This window comes from Triplophysa rosa, linkage group LG22 (genome assembly GCF_024868665.1).
Source record: "Triplophysa rosa linkage group LG22, Trosa_1v2, whole genome shotgun sequence".
Classification (NCBI taxonomy): Eukaryota; Metazoa; Chordata; class Actinopteri; order Cypriniformes; family Nemacheilidae; genus Triplophysa; species Triplophysa rosa.
The window spans coordinates 8,593,428-8,616,176 of record NC_079911.1 but is presented as its reverse complement, the minus strand read 5'-3'; the positions used below and the strand labels follow the sequence as shown (position 1 = coordinate 8,616,176).

The 22,749-nt window shown below is 37.0% G+C and overlaps 3 protein-coding genes across 3 annotated transcripts in view; 1 reads left to right on the top strand and 2 right to left on the bottom strand.

Moving 5' to 3' along the window:
* Positions 1–20: 20 nt before the first annotated feature.
* On the bottom strand, positions 21–5,022 carry atp6v1b2 (ATPase H+ transporting V1 subunit B2). The gene is made up of 12 exons (XM_057320262.1): positions 4,810–5,022; positions 4,266–4,321; positions 3,697–3,795; positions 3,515–3,608; positions 3,362–3,439; positions 3,097–3,236; positions 1,917–2,018; positions 1,737–1,834; positions 1,071–1,194; positions 593–743; positions 421–503; positions 21–338 (listed from the first exon to the last, which is right to left on the bottom strand). Exons 1-12 carry the CDS (start codon positions 4,940–4,942, stop codon positions 183–185), a joined length of 1,314 nt encoding a protein of 437 aa, XP_057176245.1. The 5' UTR covers positions 4,943–5,022; the 3' UTR covers positions 21–182.
* Positions 5,023–5,048: 26 nt separating this feature from the next.
* Positions 5,049–10,469, bottom strand: vsig8a (V-set and immunoglobulin domain containing 8a). The gene is made up of 9 exons (XM_057320263.1): positions 10,407–10,469; positions 10,082–10,141; positions 9,622–9,713; positions 8,089–8,258; positions 7,630–7,834; positions 7,234–7,392; positions 6,154–6,276; positions 5,794–5,944; positions 5,049–5,699 (listed from the first exon to the last, which is right to left on the bottom strand). Exons 2-9 carry the CDS (start codon positions 10,099–10,101, stop codon positions 5,534–5,536), a joined length of 1,086 nt encoding a protein of 361 aa, XP_057176246.1. The 5' UTR covers positions 10,102–10,141; positions 10,407–10,469; the 3' UTR covers positions 5,049–5,533.
* A 1,323-nt stretch (positions 10,470–11,792) lies between these two features.
* Positions 11,793–22,749, top strand: part of si:ch211-127i16.2 (probable flavin-containing monoamine oxidase A) — a 31,804-nt gene continuing 20,847 nt past the window's right edge. Inside the window, exons 1-7 of the mRNA XM_057320260.1 lie at positions 11,793–12,218; positions 12,335–12,422; positions 13,276–13,456; positions 13,889–14,003; positions 14,103–14,260; positions 17,063–17,152; positions 20,161–20,245. Of these exons, the coding sequence (XP_057176243.1) occupies positions 12,089–12,218; positions 12,335–12,422; positions 13,276–13,456; positions 13,889–14,003; positions 14,103–14,260; positions 17,063–17,152; positions 20,161–20,245 (847 nt within the window). The 5' untranslated portion in view covers positions 11,793–12,088. The remainder of the gene's footprint in view (positions 12,219–12,334; positions 12,423–13,275; positions 13,457–13,888; positions 14,004–14,102; positions 14,261–17,062; positions 17,153–20,160; positions 20,246–22,749) is intronic.

The window sequence follows — 22,749 nt, the reverse complement described above, 5'->3', positions numbered from 1 at the left end:
CTACAAAATGTTTAAGATGAAGTATGTAATTTTTCCGATATACACTGTCATTTTTTTCATACCTCTCCTAAATAGTGAGAAAGGGAAATAAACTTATGAATGGCTTTATTTTTTGCAATACCTGGTAATGCTAGTGGCAAAGAAATTACACACTTTAGCTTTAAAAACACTAGTATAACGATTTAGGTCACTAAAGGTATTGTTGGTTTAGAATTTAAGTTCTCCATATTCACCAGCTGGTTAGACACATCAGAGTGATCCTTGCGTGTCATCCCCTCGCCGATGGCTGACTTCATCAATCGAGACAAAGATGGTAGTACATTGATAGGTGGATAGATCTGAAAAAAATCACATGGAATTGAAAAATGTACTACACAACTCGTGCACAGCTCAGCCTGTAAGAGCGCTTCCATGACTCACCTGTCTGTTATGAAGTTGTCTGTCAACATAGATTTGACCCTCAGTGATATAGCCTGTTAAATCCGGAATAGGGTGGGTGATATCTGTGGATGGTAAGTTAAAGGGGTAAACAAATCCAGACCCACACCAGTTATGATTTAAGAATGAATCGAGCAGAGAAATGTTTGCTTGCCATCGTTAGGCATAGTGAGGATTGGGATTTGGGTGATGGAGCCATTTCGTCCCTCCACGCGTCCGGCTCTCTCATATATGGTGGCCAGATCGGTGTACATGTACCCTGGGAAACCACGTCGGCCTGGCACCTCTTCTCTAGCCGCAGAGACCTTAAAGAGTAAAGTAACGAGTTTTGTTTCGCCTCGATGTTGTCGGTTACAGGGTTTATACAAGTTTTCGAGAGTGATATTTCAAGTTCACTTACCCAATTAAAGCAAAAAAAGGGGCAAGTAAATGTGTGACAACTTCTGCTTTGTTTTGTGGGAGGAACACTATCCTTTTGCATTTTCATTTAATGCATGTAATTTTGCAATTATGCAAACAATAATGCAAATAAAGCAAATCATTTTTGTTCTTTTCTTTACAACAGTATTCAACCATTTTTCAGGAACATCAAAATCCAAGCACATTTCTAACCTTTATGCATTATGTCATACCTCTCGTAAAGCTTCGGCATAAGAGCTCATGTCAGTCAATATGACCAGCACGTGCTTCTCACACTGATAGGCCAAAAACTCAGCAGAGGTGAGTGCAAGTCGAGGGGTGATGATGCGCTCAATCCTGCAACAAACCAACCATAATTTCTGGTTCATTTAACCCCTTTTACCAAAGGCACAAATCAATCCAAAATGATAAAATAAACAGTTCAGTAAATGCTAACAGAATTTGTTGTCTATAAAGGTCCAGTGTGTGAAATTTAACGGCAACTAGTGGTAAGGTTGTGAATTGCAACCAACAGCTCACTCCACACCTCCCCCTCCCTTTCGAAACAGTATGGTGGCAAACACAGAACTAAGATGTTGTCGCATTTCCACTTCTTTGCTGAAGGAGATAACGTATTTACGAAACGCGCTCTGTAGAGCAGTTTGTCCGTTTAGGGCTACTGTAGAAATAACATGGTGAATTACATGTAAGGGGACCCGTGGTGTTGATAGAAATAGCTCATTCTAAGGTAATAAAAACATGAACGCTTCATTATGTAAGGACTTTATACACCTCTGAACACATAGTTATGCATATTATATTGCATTTCTGTTCATAGGCTCCTCCAAAATTTTTCACATTGGACCTTTAAGTTTAACAACATCTGACTTAATACTGACGTGGGGTCATTGGCCAGGTTTAAAAAGAGGCACACATTGTCCATGGATCCATTCTCTTCAAAATCTGACTTGAAAAATCGTGCAGTCTCCATGTTGACCTAAAGATACAGCTAATGTCATCAAGATATCACACTAGTATAGATACATAAATGGCATACATCAAAATGGACATCTCCTCACCCCCATGGCAGCAAACACAATGGCAAAGTTTTCCTCACTGTAATCCATCACATCTTTGGACTTCTTCACCAATCCTGCCTGACGACAGATCTGTGCAGCAATCTGAAAAGAATATCATTTGTTACATAGTGGCAACATAGTGGATTACATGCACCCATTTTTGTCAATCTGAATGAATTCAATCTGATTGCAGATCATTTCAGTGTCCCCTTAATGTTGCAATACGATTCAAAAACGTGTTTACATGTACATGAAATATATTCCGAACAGAACTAGGCTAGGGTTGCCAGATTCGCGTAACAAATACAGTCCAATGGCTATTCAAAACGATCCAAAAACTAGTTTAAATGACCTCGTTTAGCCCAAATATCAACATCTGATAAAAAACATTATTCCTCTTTTAACCCGCGGGAAAGAAACAACACCGTTTAAAAACTTCCCGATCGTCCATGTACTTTAAATGTAGCGGGACCTGGCAACACTGAACAGATATCTAACATCTCACTTCAAACTTCATCTCTGGATGGATGTATGATGTCAATATAGTCCATATTTTCACATTTGGAATGAAAACTAAGTTTTCGAATAATACTATGTTCTCTCTTTGCTTTATGTAATGTTATACAGCGCGTGTCCCTATTCCCTTAATTATGCGCGTGCCATTGAATGGCTAAAACAAATTCTTGTGGTGAGTTTCGTGTTTTTTTATATTTGACGTAAACGTAAGATGTCAAAGGCATACGCAATCGCAGCACTGCACTACGCATGTGCACATTTATTTTTAAATCCGATTGAGAAAATACTCTGATGCAAGCGTTTACGTGCATAATTTTTTCCTCCTGATCGGATTGCTTTCCGTCTACACCGCCCCTTTCAAGCCGATCGAAATTCCAATCGTATCGACCTCAATCGGATTGATTAAGGTGATTACATGAAGGCTTTTCAGTGAGATTGAGCCATCAATCCGATCTCAAGTGGATTATTTGGTTGCATGTAAACATGGCTAGTGAGCAATGAGCAAGCAAAAAATTACACCATCACAAAATAAAATGGGCATATTGTTTTCTGAAATATAATGTGTGAAAATGTGAGCAAGAGGTTTAAGTTTTACCGCATGACAACGAGACAAAAAAAGGGTAAAAACATTACAGAAAACAAGGCAGATGTGGTGTCGTGTCACCTCATTATGGGGCAGACCAGCTGCAGAGAAAATGGGAATTTTCTGCCCTCTGGCAATACTGTTCATGCCATCAATGGCAGAGATTCCAGTCTGGATCATTTCCTCAGGATAAATACGACACTGAGGATTAATTGGCTGACCTACAGGAAAACAGGAAGAACAGTACACAGAACATAAATGCATAAAAATAACAACATATGAGCATGCTAGTGTACGAGCTTCAGCCAAATCCAAAATGTCCATGATGTAAAGAAGAAGAATGTACCCATAATATCTAAGTAATCTTCTGCCAGCACTGCTGGTCCCCGATCAATCGGCTTTCCCGATCCGTTGAAGACGCGACCTGCAACGAACCTCCAGTTTTAGCAAATACACATAGTGAAACTTCACATCCTCTTACTATTAGCACAATTCTCACCCAGCATATCCTCAGATACGGGTGTGCGCAAAATGTCCCCCGTAAATTCACATGTGGTTTTTTTGGCATCAATACCAGATGTGCCCTCAAACACCTAAAATGAAACAACGAGGAATGTGAATTACAGTGTTCAAAAAATAAAGAAAACAAACGGGTGCATTTGGATGATCTTGTTTTCTGACCTGAACCACAGCTTTGGAGCCTGTGACCTCCAGGACTTGTCCACTCCTCTTGGTGCCATCAGGCAGTGTCAGGTGGACAATCTCAGCATACCTGGGAAACTGCACCAGATGCACAAATGCTATTAAACTACTTAATTTAAAAAACTTAACATTATACCAAAGACCAATGGCACAGCCCAGCTAATTTAAAACGAATGATTTGATGCTTTCACAATCAACGGAAAAAACGGTACGACTCATGTGTGTATAGAAGGAATGTGCTGTTGTGGGACAGTTCAACAAAAAATTTAATTCATTCAAAACCTGTATGACTTTCTTCTGCAGAACACAAAAGCTCTTATGAAGAATGACGGCAACCAAACAGCCTTTGGCTCCCATTGTATGGACACAAAACCACTGGGACATTTCTTAAAATATCTTCTTTTGTGTTCTGCGGAAGATAGAAAGTCATACATGTTTTGATGACATGAGGATGAATGTATAATGACAGAATCTTTGTTTTGGATGAACTATCCCTTTAAACAAATGAAAACCAAATGAACAACAGTAAAAACAAATAAATTCAATACCTTGACTTGATCCAAAATCACCAGAGGCCCATTCACACCGGCCACGGTTTTATATGCTATATGCACACAACAACAGAATCATGTCATGCAGGTGTTTTAATATCTAGATCATAAAATAATCGCAACCTCAAAATCAAAGGCAAATCGCAACACGGTGTGACGTCATCGGTGCATTTGGGGATGCTGCGGTCACGATGCGTTTCCTCCATTGCACAGTACGACGCCAGCATCACGTTAAATTCATGACATCGGATGTGTTAATAATCCAAACGATCATTAATTAATATACATTATGACCATGTAATTACAAGTAAACAGTATGCATAAGCAAAAAACGGCCCCTCAAGTTAGCAGGCTGTTATATCAGATGATTCACCTGGTTGCACAGATCATGAATGAACATCAATATCAGAAATAACAAGAGTTTGCATCTAAAAAACAACATGCCGATGATTTCTACAGGATGCGGTGTAAATACGCAGCGTGTCATTCATTCAAATACCACGGTGGGTTTGTTTATAAGGGGCCTTTCTGCACAACTCACTTAATCTCGGCTGTGAAATGTAGTCACGGGTAACTGCGAGTACATTTTCCCGAACGGCGAAGTGTTTGTTCCCGGTAACGGCGGATGATATTTCGCTCACGGCTCCGCTCACCATTCCTCTAAGAGCCTTCATGATGACTATACTACAGAGATATCAGCTTGGTAAAAAGCAGATAAGCGTCAGAAGACGCCCGCGCATGCGCAGTAGGGAGTAGATGTGCACCTCCCCCTCCCACCTTCAAAATCGACGCAGTGCGCGGTGACGTCCTCTAGTGGCGAGTTTACTGAGTACCCTGCAGCGTTACGTTTATTTTGAGTTTTTCACTTGTTTTGCAACTCAGTCAATCGATAAATAATCGTTTTTGTTGTAATTGACATGAAAATATAGATTACATAAGCATAGCATAACATGGACGGTTTAATGACGACATGCATTTGACTTTTTGTACAATGGAGATTTAGTCAATGTCACAAATCTGCTTATCAGACAATGACATAGAAATACATAAAAAAAGACTTTAAAAAGGCAAAAAATACAGGAGCTATAAAAACACCAGACTTCATGACAAAATACAGAAAATGTAAAAAACAATAATGGAAGTTCATCATCACTGACTGAAGTTCATCTCAAACTGAACGAACAATTTTATTAATAATTTTAGAAAATAAGATTTTCTGATTAGCAAATCTTATATCTAAGTAACCAACTATTAAACCTTGACTATCACACGGCATAGCCGAATCTGCTGTCATACTGTGCAGTGGTGTAACTGGTGTTAGTGGAAGGTGCGTATTCTTTTTGGGATTGGTCCACTTGACTGTAGGCCACACCTGAGCGAAAGCTGGAGATACGGCTGGTAGGCCGACTCTCAGGGGCAGGAGCGTCCTCTCTTTAAAGACACAACACAACAGAAGACATCAGAAATGTATCTGTTTATTACCATCAAATCAGCGGATATCCCATGATAATAAGTGATATATCACCTGATCTCATTGGAGAACTCTTTATCCTGCCGGTTTCTATCACATTTACTATCACATTTAAAGATGAGGAGCCATATAACCAACAGCACAATTATGATGAGCAGCAGACATCCAACAATAGTGCCTGAGATGACTCCAGCTCTGTTAGGAGCTATGAAAGATTATGAATAATGAGTACTACAAATCCTGGAGTTCTGATCAACAGTGTGTGTGAGTGTGTGCGTGCGTGTGTGTGTGTGTGTGTGTGTGTGCGTGTGTGCGTGCGTGCGTGCGTGCGTGCGTGCGTGCGTGCGTGCGTGCGTGTGTGTGTGTGTGTATGTGTGTGTTGTATTGGCAGCTTGAGTGCATGTACACACTTACGCTTCACAGCTTGAAGGTTAATCCGGCAGCTTTCTTTTCCAACAGCATTTGAGACTTCACACGAATAGATACCACTGTGGCTTATGGAGTGGTTACTGATAAGAAGTTCTCCTGTGTGGGAATCTAGTGATACACAAAACCAGTCAAAAGTTTGGACACACTTGACTTTTTTAAAGATTTTAAATGTTGCTTAAATGTTTAAATATAATTGATTGAATAGTCAAATTAAGCATACAAAAGACTATCTTTTTTAGGCATGCAAACCTTTTTAATGCTGTTTAACAAGCATCCTGGGTACCTATTGTAGATACCACATAAATATATTTGAGAAAAGAAGTAAAATAAATCAAATGTTCACAGATTTACTTCTCTAGCTCATCATTTGTAAGACTTGCAATAATACCATGTGTTTCACACCCTATAATACAATGTAATGTATAATGCCTATGTGCCTATGTATGTATATAGAGTGTGTATGTATTTGATTTTCTTTACTTTCTCCATTTCATATTATTTATAAAATATAAAAAGCGCTAATAAAAATAAGCTTGAAAAATACATAACCTTACCCAGTATGATAGTGAAATGCTTTGTACAACACTCCTTCCACAGTAAAAATGAAATGAAGAGTTTATTTGCAAAAACCGATAACTCAGTTTTTAAAAACATTTAAAATCGTGTTTTTTATTATGATATCACGTATTATTGTGTTTTATTGTGCTTTTTGTGCTGTATTTTTTTTTTTTTTGAGTTACTATTACTTAATCAAAACAACCCAACTGCAGTTTTTATTATATTACTTGGAATGCACAATAAAAACATGATTTTTGAACATTTTATTCTGTTATCTGTTTTTGTAAATGAATTCTTTATATACACAATACAAGAATAAAAATCTAAAAAAATAAAATTAGAAAATTAAGATTAAGAAAGTAGATGAAGACAGCAATAACAGACAAGGGCTAATAAAAAAGAACATGAATACATATGTCAATCCATAGGACATAAAAATGTAGTAGTTCTTTGACAGTTTTGAGCAGCATGTTGTTATAAGACAATACCAGCAGAGGTCGCACTTACCCTGAACAGCATCTGAAGGAATGGGACCACCGCTCTCTCTCCTCCACGAATATAGCAGGGGTGCAGAGCCCTGATCTGAGCTACAGTGCAGTGACACAGACACAGGCACACCCACAGCCTCTCCTCCATTCACCCAACACTTGGGCACTGATGGCCTCACTGCAACAGACAGAATAAATATAATTTACCCATACAAACCCTGGACCTTTACCTTCAGAATTCATCTGAATGTTAGACATTCTTTATTTCATGTTCAATGGAATAGGGATTCATGAATGAATGTATATTTTGTTCAAAAAGATTGTTAAAGAAATTGTCAGTAGATGCCCATCAGCCATAATACCATTGGTTACATAATCTGTATCGGCTAATTTAGTATGCATCATTCATCATTACCCATCACGATCAGCGAGATCTTCCGACTGTCCACACCGGGTGTCTTCTTTACTTTGCACTGATACGTTCCGGCATGATAGGCAGCGAGTGAGGAGATCGAGAGAGACGCCTCGCCCTGGGCGGGGTCTGCAGCTGTGAAATCCACACCTTTCATAAACGCACTATCACCGTGGACATATTTCCTTCCACCTGTATATGATATGATCTAGAAAACAGTCAAAGGTTCAGCAATTTACCACAGACATTTTGGTCTTGTGTATGGTACAGTTCACATCTTGTTTAAAAGTGCGTCTTAAGGGACCAAATACTTTTATGGACCACTGTACAGTATCCCTCATGACTACCAGGTTTTCAAAAGCTATTTTTGAATAGGCCTAGAATGTTTAAAATAAGGACAAAGCAGTGTCTAGGGAGGCAGAGCTTTCATTTATTTTTTTCTGTAAGCACTGACTTACGCACCATGTGGTCCTTTTTTGTTGTATCTGGGCTGACAACCGACCACTCGATGTCAAGCTCGCCTACGTCGTCTGGAGTCGACGTGTAGGTGCAGTCTAACGTAACACGCTCCCCCTGAGCCATCTGTATAGTCTGTGGTCCGTTAGAAGTCACTTTGATTGCTAATGTCATGTCTGCAAAGATATAGAATGAATGTGCAAATTTGTTAAGTTCTCAGCTGACATGAGGTCAGGTGTCCTAAAATAGTGATAATACAACATTTTTGTTAAGAAAATTGACACTTTTAGTTAAATAATTACATCTGTGCTACACTGTAAAAAAACATAATTTTACAGAACTTTACTGTTTAATTTTACAGAATTTTCACATATTTTTACATGACAGAAATAGACTGGAAATGTGAATGTCAGGTGTAAAATAACATGAAAAATATGTTCATTTTATTAGACAAATGTTATTTTACATTTTTCTGGCACACCAGCAGCTGGAACATTACTGTGTTTTTGTTTACGTTTTTTACAGTTGTGAGGCTGCAAACTAGTATTACCATGTTTAGTTAAACAAATCTTTAAAGGGATTGTTCACCCAAAAATGAAAATTCTGTCATCATTTACTCACCCTTTTGTCATGTCAAACCTTTAAGACTTTCTTCTACAGAAAAAAAATATTTTGAAGAATGTTGGTAACCGAGCAATGGCGGTATCCATTGAAGTGAATGGGTGTCGCCGTTTTTTTGGTTACCAGCTTTCTTCAAATTAATTTCTTTTGTGTTCTGTGGAAGAAAGAAAGTCATACAGGTCTGAAATGAAAAAAAGGGTGAGTAAATGATGACAGAATTTTCATTTTTGGGTGAACTATACCTTTAAGTAAAACCATTAAAAGGTGTTCTTAAGATCATTTTCAAAAATAAATTCAGTAAGACTTTACTTAAAGCCTTTATGTATAATGCATTATAAAGGAGTTATTTAAGGGTATGATGCGTTATAATTGTTCATAATGTGTGTTGTAATACATTAAATGTTGTTGCAAAGAATTTTACAATTTAAAAATGCAAAGTGTCACAATGAATTGATAAGTGTTATAATGTATTAGTTACAATTATTCATAAGACATTACAAATCATTATAAGGTGCATTACAAGGCATAATTAATACATTAAAACTACTTTTATAAAGCATTATACAGTACATATAGTATATGATTTAGTAAAGTGTTACCACAAAGTCAAAATCCAAAACAAACATTTTAGTTGCTCTCTCTCTTTTCTGGGTCCAATGAGATATTCTACTGAAGAACTAACGTTCCACACCTTTTGATGGCCCGGGACAACATTGTGGCCCGGATGACACGTACTATCATTGTGATGCTTTCTCATAAATGATTCATATGAGCACATACACTGATGGCCACATGGTTTGGATGAAGGACATAATTGAGGAAGTGTAGCGGTGCTGTGAGCCGAATATAAAATAAAGCCTGTCTAATCTTCAAATTCGAAACGTTTCAAAGTATGTGATTTTTTTTTTGAAAACTTACTTGCGTTGAGAAACACTGCCAGCACAGTCAATATCATAAATGAGGACAACGGGGACGAACTTGTTCGTCTAACACAAGGCCGGTTTAGAAAGCTGTGGGAGATTGAAGTATACAAAGAAAGAAAGCAAGAGTGAAAACTGAAAGTGAGTGACAACAACACGATAATGAGCATGTCTTGCTGAGTCTTCCGTATATTTTGAACTTAGTAATGTGCAATAATAGCTCATGGAGAGGCAGGGGTTTGGTGCATTCATGTCTGGAGTCTTTTTTATGTGAGGCTGAACATAAAGACTACAAAATAGATGGATATTTTCATTATTTGTCAGATTTCATGTGTTATATTTTAAAATTGGTAATTTAAAGATGTTAACATTTACCCTATACCTTATACAGGATATCCACATGTCACATCTGTAAATGACGTTTTTAAACAATGATAGGAAGTAACAAAGTAACTCACCTGTAGTGACCCAAAGACATTTTTGCTCACAAAGCACAACGTTTTTTCTTTACTTCCCCACTGCGTGAAAACAAAACACAGCTTGTTTGTGTTCTCTCCATTTTTTTCAACCTGCTCTATTATTCCTCCTGCATTTCAAGAGCCCATAACCTCAATGTTCAACAAAATCTATCATGTACCATGCATTATACAACAGAAGCAGAAAGAGATTTGGCTGCTTTTGAGCTGATCAACCGGAACAACCGGTTTCAAAGCTGCACCACTGTTTAAGCAAGGAAGAAAATACAAACATCCATTAAAAATGAAATGATAAAAAGAAGCTTACATAGAAAGGCAGTTCATCTCCTTCTTCATCAAATGCACTTTACCTTCTGAATGGCTTTACTGCAAGTCACCTGTGGTATCATGTAAAGGTGGTGCCATGGTGATGTGGTCTGCAGAGACCAGTCTCAGGTGACAACTGGTTACACTGCTCGGATAAACAAAGCGCAGGATAACATATGGTTATATTGTTTCAGCAGAATGCATTATTTGTATTGCCTACAATTGTTATTTAATAAATTTGTTTACTTTCTTTGCACAACACATTTTCTTTTCGATAAAATGCATTACAGTTAATCTAAAGGTAATGAGCTTTTAAAAAATGAAGGTTAGCGACTAATGTGCCTTGAATTGTCCACGGAACATCATCTTTAGGTAATGCACAGTGTTTGTGTTTTTTTAGAACATAATGAGACAGAAGCATTATAACAATTATTTCCAATTAATCGGATGGTTGGAAGAGCTTTTATGCAATATGTGCAGTGGAGTGTAATTTGTGCATATGCTGGTAAATGTGAAAACAATACACATTGTAGTTATTAAACTTCAACTTAGACAACCATATTTACCAGTAATGTGATGAACTTTACATGTGGCACCTGTGGTTTTTCTTAGCTGTGTGAACTTGAGGACCAGTTGGGTACATGCAGTTGCAAAATACTGTTTTCAAAGTTAATAGGCACTTTTTAATAGTTTCCATTGGTTAGATATTTGCAAAACCAAGTGACAAACACAAAGAGTGACTAATAATAATGATTTACGGCTAAATAAAATCATGAAATGTGGAGATACAAGGTTTCAGAAGTAAAGCAGCGATATATTAAGCCACCAAGTTATTAAACATTCACTTTTATAAAACCATCATTAATTTCCACAACACTTGGTTTATTGGAAAAATACAATCATATCCACTTTAAGGTGTTCTAAGTATGGAGACAGATCAGTCTCAATAATAATACATTTACAAAACTCCACCAGTCCAACGATCCCACTGAGAAACTGCATCACTCTACCAGAAAATTCATCACTCCACTCATTAGCCATCCTGCTGAAAACAAAGACATACACACACAAATTCAAAGCAAATCCACACACGTGTGACGATTTGCAAATGCAGATTCACCAATCCATAAATACATGTAACAACATTCACAAATGTTTACTGGAAAGTAATTCAAGAACATGATATATACATATTTGTGAAAACATTCTGAATTTATTTCTGCGAGATATATTTGTGTGAGCATTTGGGGAAAATGTTTGTGAATTTATGAATTGTGTTTTGAATTTACGAATCTGATTTTGTGAATGTGAATTGTGCTGTGAATTTATGAATTGTGTTTTGTAAATGTATTATTATTGAGACTGGTCTGTCTCCATATTCTAAGTGTCATGTACACACACAACAACATGCCGAAGAACAAACCAGCATGCGTGCTTATATACGCGTAACCAGAATAACGGTGGGAGGTAACGGTAAAAGTAACTTTCTATCGCCTCTTCCGGTGTCCCACTTCGGGTTTCTCTCGCTTTATCAGGATTATGACCGTGAGCCTTCAAGTAAACCAACAATCAGATAATAAATGCGAACTTTAAACTTTCTCGGCTGGCTGGTCCTCTGCACCCTCGAGGTGTCAAATTCATTTGTGCAATAGTGTTCAGAGTTAGCTCGAGCAGCTCCAGTGGATGTGCGCGATGCGTGCGGAGGAGTCGTGTGATATTGTGGTCGTGGGCGCGGGCCTGTCCGGACTCAGCGCGGCGCGAGATCTGCAGAGAAGAAATAAACAACTCAACGTGTTGGTGCTGGAGGCCAAAGGTGCGTCGCGAAATGATTTAGGCAGATTTTCATTGACTGTAGGCTACTTCCATAGTTAGCTTGGTTCGGAAAGTGTAAGCATTGAATACATTTGTTTTGTTATTTGCTGTATATAGATCGTGTCGGTGGACGGACTTTAGGTGAAAATGTACCTGCCGCTGATGGCATGGACCTCTGGGATATGGGGGGACAGTGGGTTGCCAGGTAAGCTCTCCAGATGGGAAGATATGTCATGGCTGTGGGTCTACAGTACACAACTGTACAGTACATCAAAGTTCACACAAGACAATTACATTTAACTGTCCTTGTCTTCGATCGTTTGTTTCCTTTTTACATTACTGATTACGGACGGCAGGGTTAAAAAATAAATAAAGGGAGGAAGGCAGACTTTTAGGCATGAATAGGCCTGTTTTTGTCTTTTTGCCCCTCAAGGTAGCAAAACGTTTTACAGAACGTTCATTTATTAATTTACCTTTGCAAATATTACATGTTCATTCATGTTCAGGCTATCTATTTGCTATTTTTTATAAGTCCTTTCTCATCTAGTTACTTCTGTTGCGTCACCATTTTTCAGATTACGCGCTATGAGTGTCAAGATAAAACTGAAAAACAAAAAGGCCTAAATCAGAGTTTTATCCAGTTGCGTGCTTCGTCTTACTGTGTAAAAGCACCCTGGGGCTCTTCTATTAAACCAGAATAATTTACATTGAATTATAATTACTGATTGTTGTTGTTGTATGTGTATTATTGCCCATATGGCTTGTTTTTTCAATGCAGTAATTTGGAACATCAAAAACCGTGTCTTGTAAGCCTCCAAGTGGTAAAATGTATTTTCAAGGCATTGGTACAGTACACAAACCATTATAACACACACCCAGAGCCATTCTCAGAGACCACAGAGATCAATAAACAAATAAACTATTGCCTGTGGCTTCACGAGCCTTTACTGTAGATGAGAGAAAGGATTTTACACAAAAGTGTGTTGTAGCAGTGACCATCGGACACGTGCTGTATCATTACTGTATAATTTATTTGATTTTCCCCGTATTTTCTGTAGCTCACAGACCCATGTTATGGAGCTTATAAAAGAACTTGGCGTTGAGGTCTACCCACAGTTCACCGAGGGCAAGAAGGTGCATCACATGGGCGGCCCACGCGCCAAGATCAAAACTTACACTTCTAGCATCCCGTCGTATTCTCCTCTGGTTATGTTGGATTTCCTCCAGTTCCTCTGGCGGGTAATTAAAAGCGTACCATCTCATCTGACAGTTTGCCAATCTGCAATTATTTAAGAATATTTCCTTTTCATTGAGTTGAGGAAATGTGACTGATAACCATCATTTCATATCTTAATGGAAGGAGACTTAAGGTTACTTTATGGTCCGTATTTTCTTTATACAATCATCCATAAGCACACAGCATACATCTTTCAAAGTGCTTGCGCCGATAATGATGATATATGAAAGCTCTTTAGCTACTATTTTTAAGAAACAGTGCAGTCGGATAATGGAATAATGGTTTTATCCAATCTCTTGACGTCATTAATGATATCATGCTAGTTTATAGCTCCACATTATAGGCAAAGATGTGAGAAATGAATTGCTTAGAGTGAATCGCAAAGTGGATTACGGTGTTTAATAACCACCTAGGATGTGGTGTCTGTCTTGCAGATTGATAGACTCACTAAGACCGTATCAGTAGAAGACCCAATGAGTTCTCCTGATGCTCAGCTTTATGACAGCATGACATTTCAATCCTACATGGAACAACATGTGTGGACAGCAGGTGAGCTTTGCACATTTCTGACAGGTTAATATTAATAAAACAACCCATGAATAATTATTGATACTTACCTATTGCTATCAGTTCCTGTGTGTCTTTTAGAGTTAAAAGAGGAGATGGCCTTGTGCAGCCGTGCCGTGTTTGGCATGGAACCCTCGCAGATGTCCTTCCTCTATTTTCTCATGTACTCCAATGCAGCAGGGGGCGCCCTAAAACTTTTAGAGGCCACACCTGGTTCAGCACAGGAGTTCAGAGTCAAGGTTAGGGATGGGTAAAACTACTTATTTACCTTTGAGACAGATAGCAAAGACTATAAATAAATATTAATATTACTATAGACAGTTTCAGCGGCAACAACTTAAACAAACGTTATGTGGCCCAAACTTAACTTCCGGTAGACCACCGCAAAGAATCTGTAACTGTTGAGTAGTTTTAAATTAATTTATTACAATTAATACACAATAAAATATTAATGTACATTAATAATGATACAAATTAAATAGAAAATAAATTGGTATATTATAACCAAACGCAGATCGAAAGTTAACTTTGGTCCAGCACCGTTTATAATTTCTGCAATAAAGTATATAAGGCTGTGCCTTTATATGTAGTAGCTGTGATTTATTGTGAATAAACCACAGGTATTGGCCATTTAACATTAAGATTAAATTAATCTTTTAAATTAAAATTTTAATTAAAATTAAAATTAAAGGGGTCATATGACACGGCTAAAACGAATATTATTGTTTGTTTTAGGTGTAATGAAATGTGTATACACGATTAAAGGTTCAAAAACGCTGTATTTTCCACATACCGTGCATGTTTGTATCTCCTCTTTGCCCCGCCTCTCTGAAAAGCAGGGATTTTTTTACAAAGCTCATGGCTCTGAAAAGCAAGGTGTGCTATGATTGACCAGTTAATCAGTGCGTAGTGATTGGTCGAATACTGCAAGCGTGTGACGGAAATGTAACGCCTCTTAACATATTTGGAACATCAGGTTCCAGAGCAATTGTACTGACAGGTACACCCACCTTAATTGAGTATACATTTGGGCTTCTTAGTCAAATCATACCAGGAACTGAACTAGATTTGTGGGGGTGTGATTACACGAGGCCTTTCAGGCAGGTCTGGGTGAGCATTCGCTTTTAGAAAGAATGCATCTTTTGTTCTGACACTTTCATTTTTGCAATTTTACATGTCTAATACATGCATGGGCAAATTATAACACACCAAAGACACAGAAAAACACGTGTTCGCATCATATGACCCCTTTAAAACTTTGAAAACGTTTCTGTTTATTGAAATCAAATTATATATTGGCCTAAAAATAATTGGAAAAATGTAACGAAAAATGTAAATGCCTCAGAAATAAACTGAAATAAATGTAAGGCACTAAAATAAAAATAATAAACAAAAAATTAAATAACATCATAGAAAATAAACATAAATAATAAAATGACAAAAGCATATAACAAAATTGCTAAAAATGTTACTAAAATTAATATAAAAACCAAAAAATCTAAAAATAAAAGCTGATTTGAAATGAACGCAACTAAATACAACTAAAATCAAAAACTATAATAACGTTGCTAGAACTATCAATTCTATTAGAACAGCTTAAAAACATAATTAACAACTTTTAAAATGTAACATGAAAATCTTATTTGCCTATAATATTTACAGTTTATTTATAAGAAAATAATTCATGCATTTATGCATTTTGCAGATGCTTTAATCCAAAGCAATTTGCAGTACAATGCATTAAATATACATACATTTATCGGTATGTGTGTTCCCTGGCTGGAATATAAATTATGTTATTAAGTTAACTTATGATACACAACATGCTAAATAAATAAGTCTGTACACTGTAATTTCTCTGTAGTCTATTGTGGACTAGCTGGGAACTCTTAAAATAGAACTCTAAGAATATCTTAAAATAGCAGCAGTTTGATTTGGGGTAAAGGTACATGAAATTGCAAAAGCACAATTTGGAGCTTTTAATCTCCTAGTTCAAGCTCACCTACATACAGAAACGTGTTACTGATTGTTTATCACTCTACTGGATTAGTCTTTTAAAATATAACCAACAAGCATGACATGATATTATAACCATATAGCATGTAGAAGAATATAAAGCATGAACGCATGCTTTATATGCGTCACGTGCTCGTGTGTAAACACATTAAGACAATTTATAATATAATCCAAAATAAAACAGTATACAATATTCGTCAATGTTCATGTAGGAGCTTGTTCTGTTGACAGACAGAAGCTTCAATTCCGCGAGTAGGCTACAGTTTGCAAAACTGTGCGAACGGATTACGAAAGCGTGGGCACAGATTATGAATTAGTGGGTACAGATTTCAAAAACTGAGGGGACGGTTTACAAAACCGAGTGCACGGATTGTAAACTCGTGGGTACAGTTTATTAATCCGAGAGCACAGTTTTATAAACTGTGGGAACAGTTTAAGAATCGGTGCGTACGTTTTTTTAAACAGAGGGAACGAATTACAAAACTGTGGCCACGGATTTGCGGGTCTTGTTTTTTTTTCTCCGACGGGTGAACAGACGGGCTCCGCACTAATCAAACAAACCGGCTTATAAAATAGTTTGCTGTATTAGAATTTTGGTAACAACCTTTTAAAATTAATTATGAATACAACAACTCATGTAATATTTAGTTTACAAATATGAAAATTGTGTGACAGTTTTATAGTTTAGTTTTACTAAGTTTACTCTTTGTCAAAAATAAATTATATATAATTTGTTAAATTATATAATTATGGTATGTCATATGAATTTTTAAAATACTGTAAATTTTTATAATTAATGTTATTTAATTATTTTCTAAAGCGCTTCCCTATGGACAGGGTCTTATTAAAGATTGACAGCTCTTTTATGATTTTTAAACTAAGTCATTTCAAAATCACTTAGTCAGGAGAAGCTTTGGGAATCATGACACAACACAAACATCTGTTTCTCAAAACAGTAAAAGAAGGTGCTGTTGTTTTTGTGCTTTTGAGAAGAGCCACGGTGTAAAGCTCTGTTCTTTCCGCAGGGGGGCACTCAACAGCTGTCAGAGAAACTGGTGGAGCAGATCGGAAAGGAGCGGGTTCGACTGGGTTCCGCAGTAATGACCATATGTCAGGTAATGACTCTATCAGAGCAGAGGCTTGACACGCAGATAACAAGCATTTCCCAAGCAGCGGTGCGCGTGATAACTTCTTTTCCTTCAAACAAGAAGCGTATTCAGAGACACAGCGAGAGTTCTTCAGTGTGTTTTTTTTAAGTTTGAAAAGGTTATTTTGTCTGTTCTCTTTGTCTCTCACTTTCTTTTTTGTGTTATATACTATTGTAAGCTGAAGTGCCTGTCTTCGCTAAAATATTTGGATAACTTAAATCAAATCCACTCCATTAGATCGCTCTCATTTGCGAATTGGTGACACAAAATCTTTTGAAAGCCTTGGAGTCACATCAGGGAATTAACCTATAATGTCGCTCTCACACATAGAGAGGTAAAATCCATTAGCCTTCTTAATGGTGTTACATCGGCATCTCTGAGTAGAAAGTTTTACTCACCCCCACTGTTTATTAAAATGAACTCATTGACTTTTATCATCTATATTTAAGTTAAGGCTATATTGGTATGTGACAGGTCCGTTGGGGATGGATAAAACGTGCGTTTCTTGGCACATTGAGTTGTGGTGCTAACATTGGTGCCACTTATGTTCCCGTAAAGTGCACATTTTTGATTTTGCTCCTGTGCAAAAAAAGCCAGAGATTTCTTGAATAAGGGCAACATTGAAAGGGCAGCATTTGAAATCCATCAGTCTATTGATTTTCAGTATGGAGCTGAAGCTGTTAGAAATCTTGTGCGAGACAAAGCCCGCGTCCTGAATCTGGACAGAAATGTAACATTCATAACAGAACCAAGCAGAAACAGGAATAACGGCTGTGCGCGAATGTACAAAAGCCCACAGAGGTAATACCATGTTTTCAAGTATTTAAATTGTGATCTCGGAGTAAAAGAACAAGATGAATCAGAGGGTTTATAACTTATAGAATCCCTTACAAATTATAGAATAGAATCACATGAACATTGCACAGGTCAGGACATTATCATGCAGTAGATAGGTCTGCCTGGCCAAAAGAATTGTGCTTTGCTCGGAAAGAACAAAAAATAAAATGGGACATTGATCTCCACTATTTCGGATCAAGAAGCAAACGTCACAACCCTCCACCCTCTTACAACTGGACCTGTGACAGATTTGACATCTCGAAGGCACAGTACGTAATTTTCTCTTAGAGGTCACATATTTAAAACAATAACAACATTTTAATGGATGACAGTTTTTTAAGCGTTATGTTTGATCACATGATTATATTTCATGCTAACAAATTAGCTGCACGTAACGTTTTAGGCTACTACTTGTCACTTTAATGTGACTAAATGTTTAAGTGACTAAATGTCACATTAAGTGACTAAATGTCACTTTATTTGTCTAAATAAATGGCAGCGTGACACATCAGCGCAGTTTTATATGTTCAGAACACACAGTACTAAAAGTACATCTGAACGGCAGTTGTAAACATGCTGACTTACTATTTATGTTTATCACGCACTGCCATAGAATAGCTTGCAAAATACAAATACTACCTTTGCACTGGTTTCTGAATTCGTGGTTTCTACAGCAGTTAAAGCAGAAACCGAAGATAACATGACGCCATTGGCTGGCAATGCAATGAGGTTACAGTTGGTTACAGTTGGTTACAGTTGCGAATTTCACAAACACAACATGAATGCAACACAAACATTGCTGGAAACATTTGCCATAATGTACACAAGCGAACAGAATATGTAACATTGTGCTTGTGGTTTTTGGATATTTGGTAACGCTTTACAATAAGGTTGTATTTTTTAACATTAGTTAATGCATTAGCTAACATGAACTAACACTACTAAAGCATTTTTTCCATCAGCAAGTTGTATAACAATGAACTAACATGAATAATTGTATTGGGATTAACTAACATTAACAAATATTAATAAATAAAAAACTATATTGTTCAGCGTTAGTTCATTTTATGCATTTACTAATGTTAAAGGGGTCATATGACAGGGCTAAAACGAATATTATGGTTTGTTTTAGATGTAATGTGTATACACAATTTAAGTTTCAAAAACGGTGTATTTTCCATATACCGTGCATATTTGTATCTCCTCTTTGCCCCGCCTCTCTGAAACGAGCAGATTTTTTACAAAGCTCATCGCTCTGAAAAGCGAGGTGTGCTATGATTGGCCAGTTAACCAGTGCGTAGTGATTGGTCGAATACTGCAAGCGTGTGACGGAAATGTAACGCCTCTTACCATATTTGGAACATCAGGTTCCAAAGCAATTGTACTGACAGGTACGCCCACCTTACTTGAGTATACATTTGGGCGGTCTTAGACAACTCATACCACCAACTGACGTAGATTTGTGGGGGTGTGATTACACGAGGCGTTTCAGGCAGGTCTGGGCGAGCATTCGCTTTTAGATAGAATGCATCTTTTGTTCCGATACTTTCATTTTTTGCAATTTTACGTGTCTAATACATGCATGGGCAACTTATAACACACCAAAGACACAGAAAAAACACGTATTCGCGCCATATGACCCCTTTAACAAATACAACCTTACTGTAAAGTGTTACTGTGTATTTTAATGCAAAAATCTTAGGCTACATATTGTGCCTTTAATAAACAAAGCAGAAGATTTAGGTTTTGGTAGCTGTTCTCTGTCATTAGTGGCACTCTCATGTCTGTGAAACCTTTGGGGGTCATGCATACATAACAGCCAACACTCATCTATCCCTGGCCATCAATGGCAAAGGCTGTCTGTTTGTGAAATTGTCTAAGGAAGACTTAATGACAGAGAGCCATATTAATACTGTATAACATGCCTTCCTGTTGACTGAGTGCTCTATGTGTGCGTGTTCTCCATTTCCAGTCTTTATTTTCCACCGGGATCAATAAAGAAGATATTTTCTACTCACTTATAGCATTAGCCACATTGTGCCCGTGTCCTTGCTGATTCAGTCCATATAAACCTCACTATATAAGCCAGTGTTGACTTTCCGTCTTTGAATCAATTGTAATATGTTTTTCTCTTACAGAATGCAGAGAATGTAGAAGTTAAGACTTCTGCAAGCACAATCACTTGTCAGGCCGTCATTGTTACCTGTCCTCCACACATGGCAGGTTAGTGCACATGCTTGCGTGTATACATAAACTGTGTTGAACCCACCTCGCTGAGAATGTCAATCATACAGTACGTCCCGTGCCATCTTCCTCCTGCTGGAGCGCGCCCATCCTGGCTGTGAGTTTGGCTGCCACGTTTTGTTTAACAGATAGCGCACTGCAGTCTGTTGTGGGGTGTCTGGCGAGGACATTTTTAATGTGACAGATCTAAAGACAATTCTGAATTATGCAGAGTGCCTGAACTGTCATCTTCCCACTGGCCCTAAATCAGAAAGTACGAATGGCAAGCTGACAGGTGACGGGAACTCTTAAAAACCGCAGACACTGTTGAGATTAGACAGCTGTCCAGCACGCATTCTGCTATATAAAACGAATGCAGTGTTGCTTAAAGGAATTGTTCACACTAAGGTGAGAATTTATCATTATTTACTCTCCCTCCTGTCATATCTGTGGAACAAACACAAGGGAGATGTTTGGCTGCAATCTTACATGAAGTGACATAAGAGATCCATGATGTCATATGATTTGAGCTACAGTATATTCCAAGTCTTTCAGTGACACATGATAATATAATTCCTGTTAATGATTATTTGAAAATCTTTTCAACTGTAGCTCTTAAATTTTATTTGTGTATCACAATATGGCAACTTACATTGGTGATGGAGTGGAAAATATTATGCAAATTTTTGTCTGCACATGACTTACATTTTAGTCTGTTATTGTATTGCTTTAGAAGCCTTGCGATATAGCGCTGCGGTTTTGAATTACATGAAGGAATTTACATTTTTGGGTGAAATTCCTTTAAGGTTAACGTTATCTAACATTTTCTATCTAACGTCTGTTGGACACATACAAAATCAATATATTAATAAGATTGCATAATAGTAGTATTACTTTATTACAAAATATCTAAATATTAAAATACATACAATTATCACAATATTTCCTTAAATTATTATTATTATTAGTTCATTAAATATTATAAAATATTGTTAAATTAGTTATATTGTGCTTTAATAGGGCCTTCACAATAACAGATATAGACCACATGCCTATTGCGACCAAAAGAATTCAGGTTAACAATATTATTGCGATATCTATTATTTATTGTGTATAGTTTAGTAAAATAAAAAATGTATTTATGTTTTTAAGTCAAATGTTTTAAAAGTTTAAAAGTAAAAACAAATGTTAAAATGTGACCCTGGACAACAAAACCAGTCTTATGGGTCAATTTTTCGAAATTGAGATTTTTACATAATCTGAAAGCTGAATAAATAAACTTTCTATAGATATATGAGTTGTTAGAATAGGACAATATCTGGCTGAGATACAACCGTTTAAAACTCAGGAATCTGAGAGCGCAAAAAAATCAAAATATTGAGAAAATTGCCTTTGAAGTTGTTAATCAGGGGCACTGTGGCAGGCCATCCACTCACAAAAACAACGTTTTTATATATTTAAGGTAGGACATTTACAAAATATCTTCATGGAACATGATCTTTACTTAATATCCTAATGATTTTGGGCATAAAAGAAAAATCGATAATTTTGACCCACACAATGTATTTTTGTATTTTACTAAAAATGTTCCCGTGCTACTTAAGACTGGTTTTGTGATCCAGGGTCACAAATGTTTTTAAACAAAAAATTTGTCAAATTCATATTTAAATGTATTTATTTTGTGTATTTTTTATAGGGAGGCAGAGGGAGAGTTTGTAACCATAGTGGCCCCTAAGGCAAAATTTGCATAATTTTTTTATTATATGATATTGTCTGTGTGTAGAATTAACACAATATCAATAATCGTGTTTTTTTTTGTCAATACCGTTATACTGTGACACCCCTGTTATAATCTTTTAGTCATTAATATAGTTACGTTCAACATACAGTATCAAACAAGTGAGTACACCCCTCACATTTTAGTAAATATATTATTATATCTTTTCATGTGACAACACTGAAGAAATGACACTTTGCTACAATGTAAAGTAGTGAGTGTACAGCTTGTATAACAGTGTAAATTTGCTGTCCCCTCAACATGACTCAACACACAGCCATTAATGTCTAAACCGCTGGCAACAAACATGAGTACACCCCTAAGTGAAAATTAAACTTGACATTGTAGCAAAGTTTCATCTCTTCAGTGTTGTCACATGAGAAGATACAATAAAATATTTACAAAAATGTGAGGGGTGTACTCACTTCTGCGAGATACTGTATGTTAAAAATATAACAATTAGACATTTTTCGCAGACTGCAAACCGACCCTCAAAAGAATCGTAACTCTCTAAGCTTTTCTTTGGCCTATAGACTCACTCAAATTGTAGCAGTCTGTGTCCCTCTGCATGTTCTCTTGTCATCTAGGCTGATGGAGATTTAAACTCCCGTCCATCTATCTTTTATAATGAGCGAAGTCACTCCCACACCATCTCCATTTCAATGATTAATGAACTGTTTGACTGGATACTACTTTACCGTGCTTCCTTCTGCCATCCAGCTGATGG